Source organism: Prunus dulcis, chromosome 6, assembly GCF_902201215.1.
Source record: "Prunus dulcis chromosome 6, ALMONDv2, whole genome shotgun sequence".
NCBI lineage: Eukaryota > Viridiplantae > Streptophyta > Magnoliopsida > Rosales > Rosaceae > Prunus > Prunus dulcis.
The window spans coordinates 25591898-25600046 of NC_047655.1; the positions used below are offsets into that span (position 1 = coordinate 25591898).

At 39.4% G+C, this 8149-nt stretch overlaps 1 protein-coding gene across 2 annotated transcripts; it reads right to left on the reverse strand.

Annotated features, from left to right (window-relative positions):
- Positions 1–544: 544 nt before the first annotated feature.
- Positions 545–5706, reverse strand: LOC117631461 (stress response protein NST1-like). Of its 2 annotated transcripts, XM_034364620.1 has the most exons (4): positions 5499–5706; positions 3658–5344; positions 2100–3163; positions 545–1135 (listed from the first exon to the last, which is right to left on the reverse strand). In XM_034364620.1, the coding sequence occupies exons 2-4, from the start codon at positions 5152–5154 to the stop codon at positions 1015–1017; spliced, it is 2682 nt and encodes an 893-aa protein (XP_034220511.1). In that variant the 5' UTR covers positions 5155–5344; positions 5499–5706; the 3' UTR covers positions 545–1014. The 2 variants fall into 2 exon arrangements, with proteins under 2 accessions (XP_034220511.1, XP_034220512.1); XM_034364621.1 differs by having other exon boundaries at positions 668–1135; positions 3658–5706.
- Positions 5707–8149: the final 2443 nt, after the last annotated feature.

Sequence of the window (8149 nt, forward strand, 5' to 3'; positions counted from 1 at the left end):
TAAACAATTTTGGATCTTTTGTTAATTTCATCAGCTTCCTCATCTTCGTGTTTAGTTTAATCATGTTCTCATTATGTCGCTCTTCGGATGTTGTGTGATAATCGCTCTCTTGGATTCTTAGATAATCCTCATTGTAATTTGATACCAACATCAAGACGTGTAGAGATAATTCCAGGTAAAATACTATTAAGATGGCCATTGGAACCAGAGTTTCGGGAATTTATGGAGCATGAGAGGTATCAACTCTCAGCCAAAATGTAAGAGCATATAACATATGAACAGTTCAGAGTTTCAACCATATAGGCAGTAGCTTAACAGGGCAGCGGAGTAGGATGGATGGAACTAGAAACATTAGGTTCTAAGATATGCTTCACAACATATGAGACCAAGCAGAGCCCTGCATCATGCTTTTTCCTTTTCGACCAAGTAGTCAACAGAAAGGCACCCAAAAAACCTGCATCATCGATGGCCATCTTACCTCCACCTCAGCATGTTTCAGATTCTCAACACCATTTTACCATTCTCAGTAAAATACAAAAATACGAAGAGAAAAGATTAATCTGGATTAATTAGTTGCGTTGTTTACTTCTCTAAACAGGTTCCCTTAGTATGTTACAAGACACCCATTCACGGTTTGACAATGAAGGGGGGAAGGACAAAGCAACCATTGTGCAAAATTTAGAAATCTCCATAGAAGAAGAAACACCCCCTTTTGCCCTTTCACCCTTTCTCCAAAGAAACAAAAGAAACTAGTTGAATCGGAATAGTGACGCATAGCCGTTACCTGATCATAAACGCATGCATGTCACGTGGTATCCTATCCAACGCTAATGTAAGTAAACATCAATCTCCCTTATAAAGAAGAGCAGGAAGATACAATGTGTCCAGTATTCTAAACTCTCCACCCAAAAGAGGCTATTTGCCACTCACTAGTACAGGAGGTCTGTTCTTTTCTTGGTTTTTTTTTTTTAAAGTCCCTCATAATCTTTCTCATTTTTTCTGTTTTCAATTAAATCACCAAAGCGACTGTACATCTGGGGTGGGATATAGTCCCCTGATATGAGGCCTCAACGCAGATGGCTTTCCAACACCTTCCCCTGTGCCCTGAACTGCTACGCATTCATCCCATTCCTTTCTGTCAACAAATACAAAAGCCAAACAAGAATTAGATCAACATCATCCAAGTTGCACTCGAAACCATTTTCAAACAATCAATCTTATTTAACATTAAACACCACAAAGAAATCCAAACCAATCACAGAACCCCATGACTTGGTTATAAGCTTGCACCAATCTACTAAGAGTGCAACCATTCAAAAGAATAAATGCTTATACTGGCCAATGAATATTTCAGGGGTACCCCAGACAACTTTAATTGAGTTACATCTTTTGGCTTTGGCCTATGGTATCCATGAAAACCCCATACCACCTTCATCCCATGACATGGTAAAACTCAAATTCATCCCATAAAAAGCTTGGAAAATACCAAAAACAAAGACACAAGCCATTTAAACAATAAATTACTTCCACAACAACCATCTATCAACTACAACATCAAGCTATATACTGTTCACATCCAAACCCTTATTTAGCACATTAGGACTCCGACGTCCATCCTAGTGTTATACCGGATTATGCTGCATTAAGGGGTGTAGGCTCTGGTCGGGTTCTTGTCTCGGATAGGCTGCCTTGTCCTCCTAGTTTGTCCTCTTAATGATTTTTGTAGCTGGGATGAGTATCTGTATCTAAACTTGGTTGAGTTTAGTTTCTTCTATCCTGGTGTAGGTTGTCATATTTTGCAAGCATTGGCTTGATGCTTTGTATCCTGTTCTTGTTGTTTTAATGAAGTTATTTCGACCAAAACAAAAGGAGGTGTAGTTTTTTTTTTCCCCAGTTGCCCTTCCTGATTCACTATTTGTTTCTAGTTGACACTCTTTGCTTCAGGCAAGAACAAATATTCCTAACCTCTACACCTCACCATTTTACAAGGTAACAGCAAACCCACCATAAATAATCTACAAAAGCTTTATGAATGACATAACAAGCAACATTTAGAAACCAACAGTTACAAATACGGAGGATGAGTATGATGCACTTACTTGGACCAACAGTTTGCTGGAGACATCTCAAATGGATGGTTGGTGGTAGATCTTCTGGGACTCCCAAAAATCAGATCATTCTTAGTAGTTTCGTCTGGAGGTTTGAGAGGATAATGGTTTTCAGCAGTTGACAATGGTGGAAAAAACGCTTTCTGTGACCAAGGATCATGATCACTGGAACCAGTAACAGGGCTAAAAGCTCCGCCATTCTGGCCATTACCAAGAAAGATGCTCCGACTCTGAGGAGAATGAGAGCCAGAAATACCCTGATCTTCTGTTGCAAATAGTGACACCATTGGTTTCTGGGACGAAGGGTGCATAAGATCATCCTTGTTAGATCTGTTCAGTTCTGGAGGTAGAAGCCAGCTGGGTGGCCCACCTGCAAAACCTAGACCTTCCTGACCAAGAGGACAACTGTTCCACATTTGCCATGTTCCCTTATCATTTGCATTTGCATCATCTAGGGGTAAAGCATGCATATCCTGAGCCTTTGGGGTACTTGGGAAGCGATTGGAATTATTATGCTTTTCTCGTGACATCGGTGACTCAATAGGAGATGGCTTGTTGACTTCAGAAGAAGCAGATCCATTCTTCAATGTGCGAGGCCTCTCCAATCCCATATCTTTCACAAAGCCAGCACCCATGTCCAGTTGAAAATTATCAAGTGACTCAGAAACGGGCCCAAGCAAGGATACTGGATCGGGGACGTAACATGGGTCTTCAAAAAGCTCTGGCTCCTCAGGTATAAGTTCATGATGCCCTTCTCCAATGCGAGGGAACATGGGTTCAATTGCAGGGGAAAAACCTAAACTGGTAGAGGATTCTTTTGGATAGGTCGTAGATATAGTGAATGGAGATGGCAGCCCAAAATTGATTGGATTATCAAACGATTGCATTGACGAGGACTGACCAGATAATTGAGGACTTTGAACTTCTGTTTGGAACATTGAATTTGGCCTACTTATTACATTTGCACTTGAGGATGAAGGCACAGACGATGACCGAGTAAACAATTGCTGCCATGATTTTTTAGGTGCAGTCCCTGGCTGTGGTTCTGAGTTAACCTGCATTCAATGGATCACGTTATAACACTTATTTACTTCACCTATATAGTGTTATATTATGCATCATTATCATTAATGAGGCAATGAAACTTGAAACTAATGTTTCACTTTGTAGCTTATTGGTTTGAAAGTTCCAACAGCGCAAGTGTAGGAATAAGATTTCGTAGTAAAGGAAACAGAAATTGACCCTCAATCCGTGTAAGTTGTAGAACTGTTGAAGTTCATATAATCACATTGGTAAATGCTCAGAAAGTCAAGGCTAAGCTTTTAGATATATGGCATAACCAACAAACTCAAGTGCATCATCAATATCTATAATTTCAATGAAAACTATAATTATCTATAACTTCCATGAGATTATAATCATCTATATTTTCCATGAAAATTATAATTACATAATCCCTACCTTAGAACTTAGGTAGGGTACTGAATAACATATTTAAGCAGTGAGATGAAAAGGTATATAAAAATGAGGTATAAAGCAAGAAACTTACAGGGCGGTGGATACTCTTATCATCTCCATTCATAAGAGGTCTCGCAGCTATACGGTCAGGTGGACATAAATCCCTCTTATGGGCATGACTATGGACTTGATCTGCAGAAATGCTAGATTTGGTTTCTTTTGTCACTGTAGTATTAACACCCTTTCCAAAGAAACTACCTCCGCTAAATGCCTTTGAAGAATTAAAAATTGTACCCCTCATACAGTCCAGGTACCTAGATCCAGCATTTCCCCTATCAAAATTGGTTGCAGATGCATTTTTTATACTCTGGGCTGTCTCTGTGCTTTGTCCCTTCAGAAAATCTACCCCGGATTTCAGATGTTCCCGGCGATCAATGTCACTCTTCTTGTCAAAGTCCCGCTTCCGTTCACTTTCCTTACCTGCTCTCTTTTCCAGCTCTTCTACATCAGAATTGCTCTTGCTAGAACCCTTGTCTTTCTCTTTCCTTCTTTCCTGCCGTTTCTTTTCTGCTTCCTTCTTGTTATCTTTCTCCCTCGCAGGTGGTGATGTTTTCCCACGATCTCTTTCTGCTTCCTTTTTCTCATCCCTAAGTCTCCTACGTTCCTCCACCAACCTCGCAACTTCCTCCCTCTGCTTTCTCTCTTCCTCCTCTAAAAGCTCCTTCTCTATCCTAGCCTGTCTCTTCTCTTCAGCTTTTCTGCGAGCTTTTTCTCCTCTGCTCTCATTCAAGTTGGTCCCATTTTCGCCCCTCTTGGCCAACATACCTTTATGCTCATCAGATGCATCATCTTCCCCTGATGTACTAATCCTAAAAACCTTTCTCCAAAGCCATCTAACACTCAAGAAAAAAGACGTCAGTAGCTTGCAGGCAAAAATAACAACACCTGAATAAGACTTCTCAGCCAAACAATTCTCATCCCCTCCAAAAACACTGCTCCCGTCCTTCGTCCAATAGCTAGACTTCCCTGCCATAGAACCACTGACCCAATTGCCATTCTCCAACCAATCTTGGCCACACATCCACCCATTTTCAGACCACACCTTACCATTCAATATTTTTCCACCTTTTCCAACTAATTCCTTGATAATCCCGGAATTCGAAAGTCCCATCCCCGGTAGCACAGGTAAGTCAAGAACCGGTCTTTTTGATATATGTCCACAATACGAACACATAAATCGACCACCACCAGGATTCTGATCCCTATACGGAGTCAAGCAGTTCCGACACCGCCTGGTTGCTGTTTTCCTCAGCTTTTGCAATTCTATTGCCTCAAACCTCTTCCTCTCCCTAAGCCTTGCATTCCTCCGCACCCGCCAAGCCGAAAGCTGAGGCATCAAAATCTCATACCAGAAGAGAGTAACCAAGAGCACAAAAACACAAGCGAGTCTGGGCGAAGTTATCTCAAATCGAAAAGCTGGTGGTAGAAGCTGAGAGAGGGCCCATAGTCCTATTAATGGAATAACTAACCAAGGAAGCATTGTAGCGACCCGGCGAGACCACTTCTGAATTACACAAAGTATACACATTATCCTCTAGCATACGCCTATCTTCCCCGTCTCGAATTCGAACAATTAAAACCCTAGGAATCACACAGAAAACTTCCCAAGCAATGCTCCCAATCGGAAACCGTAGCCCTAATATCCCGCTCAAATCGAATAGCAAGAACCAATTTTCTCAGCGTCCCAAGAACCCTAACAGCACTAAAATCTCGAACCCCTTCAAGAAATGCAAAAACAGGGAAAAAGATAATCCGCCATTAATGGTTGAACAACCGCAGGAGCACCAAAAAAGCTCGACAAATGAATCAATTTTAAGGTTTTAAAGACTCTGAGCTGCACGTCAATCAAATGGGAGCGATTCGGATACTTACAGATTCGAAGTTCATGTCGATGATAAGTTATCGGAATGAGGGCCCAATTTTCGAAGCTTAATAGGAGCCGCCGCTTTCAAGGTCCGGATTTGGATTCGGGTCGCACCGGCCGTGAAGCTTGTTTTATCGTTTTCGTTGCTAACAGCGAAAAAGAGACTACGATGAGGGAGAAGGAGAAAAAGATAAGAGAGATGGAGAAGAAAATGAGAGAATGTAAGGAAAACAAATTATATAAGCAAGCACTGGACCGCCCGGTTGGGCCGGTTTGTGAAGGAGTGAGGTGAACCGGGTTTGGAATGGTCGGTTTGGTAAAGGACTCTGAGTCTGCGGTATAAGCGAATGGAGGGCTGTAAGGTGTCAGAGGAATATGAATTTCTTAAGAGGATTCATATGCCTAATCCAAATCATTATCTCTAGCTAAATGGCTTGAAAGCAATTATAAAAAAAGGGTTTAATTGGAGATTTAAATAAGCAAAATCAAGAGGAATATTAGTAGGGGCACTTTTTACATGCCAAATTAACTACCCTCCTTTAAGTCAAGAATTTGCATTGCATAATCCACACATGTTTGTCAAAGGGATGCAGAATAATCAAAGTACAGTGGATGGTCCCAAGTCACACCAAGGAGGACAGATTTTGACTAAAATGTGGAATTATGGCGGTTTTTAAGGAGAAAGCAAAACTCTTGGGGCACATATTAGCGATCATCTTAGGCGAGTTTAAGGTAATATTGTGCTTTAAAATATAAATTCATCATTCGTTTAAGAATTTTTCAATTTCATGATTATAATTCTCTATTGAATCACGCATATTAAAAGGTATTATTTATTTTCCTTTTTTGTGATAATTATTTTAAAATTCATGCGAATAATAAATTTGTTGTTAAGTATTTATAGAAAGAGTGTTGGTAGCCGCGTAACCTCTTTATGAGGAGTGATTACAAAGTTTAAAGATAATTTATTACCGTTTAGTGAAAAAAAAGTAAGTAAGCAACAAGTCAGAGATATATATATGGGGGGATTGATCTCAAACTTTATTAAATTTTTAACAAGAAATATATTGGTTTTAAGTTTTGATTACTCTTGTCTTAGTGCCTAATTATCTTCTTCTATATTGGCATCTCCTGAATTAAACAAAAGGAGAAGGTATAGTTAATCAAATCGTGCAACTCAACTTGTAACTTGTTCGTTAATAGAATATCAAATTAAAACCCGCCACCACACCCAAACCTAGAAGAAGAAAAATCCCAATATAGATTTTAGATATTAGAAGCTGCCTAAGCCGGCCAATACAGTCCGAATCCGTTTGAAACAAGCAACCCAACCCGATGGTGAAAATGAATTGGTCAAGGTCTGTCCAGAGACTAATTTAACATCACACGTATTTTCTTTGACCAAGCTCAGTGTCATTGTTACGTACGTTGATTTTGAAAACGTTGTCAACTATTCAAAGAATATTTTGAATATAATAAAGCTCAGTTCAAGACCAAATCTTCTTTGCCTTGTGGGCTTGTCCAACCCTCAAGCTAGCCCATGTTTTTTGCATTCATGGGCTTATACTTTAAAGCCTTTTACATTTGGGTCCTAGTCCTTCTGGATTGCAAATGAATTGGGTTTCAGCCTGCAAATCCATAAACCACATTGATAAAGCTCTGATGAGAGATTAGGGCTAGCTAGCTATAATTATACTGGCAAAGTGCAAGGTCTTATAGTCTTTAGACTCTAATCACAGAAAGACCTCACGTGTGTTATTCAACTTACACAAAAATATTAGCATGGCGAGATTTAACCAAAATGGTTTCTCCACCAATCTACTTATGTCACGTATAAGGGCCAATCTAAAATTAAAATAAAAAACACTGAAACAATGCCTAACCTAAGAATTTGAGGTTAACAGTTTGACAAAGGAGTTGCATTTGTGCTTTTGTATCATGTTGAAGCTTACACTTGTTATAGTTCCTTAGATTAATTTTGTAACTGTTGTTTTGATTGTATAATTAAATGACTGAAATTGCTGCTTGCCCTACCTAATGTTGCGTGCACTATAACTTTTGTCCCACACCATATCGTTTTTATCTTAGAAGCTCAACAACGTTATGACTTATGCGTGAGAGAAAAAAGAGTCGTAAGAGAGAGAGAGAGAGAAGCGTGGGAGCATTGTGTTGGCCTTCCCCCTTGGAAAGGTATCAACAATTGCCAACTAATTAAGCCAATATAGAACATTATTATTCTGGGTTTTGGAGCATTGTCCATAAAAGGAGTCACATTATTGCGGGGAAGGGGCAGGGGGTAGTGTAAGTTTTGGAATTATGGAGGTGTACATATGGTATGGTTCGGTATTTTTTTTCGAGTCTTGACTTGACCCTAGACAAAATTAATTTTTTATTTATTTTTTAATTATTGAGAACAATACAAACCTGCACTTATCAGCATTTGTTAATCATGGATTAATTTTTTTAAGTGGGATTAATCATGGAATTGGGATTTGGTTTATTTTAATATATATTATTGTAAGCTACGGCAATGAGCATGGTTATAAATGAAAATTGACTTTAAAATCATCAATTTATAGATAATATATTAGAGCTTAGTGTTGCATAATTAGGGGCCTTGTCCACCAGTGGAATCTCATATTGCGTAAGGGATTGTATA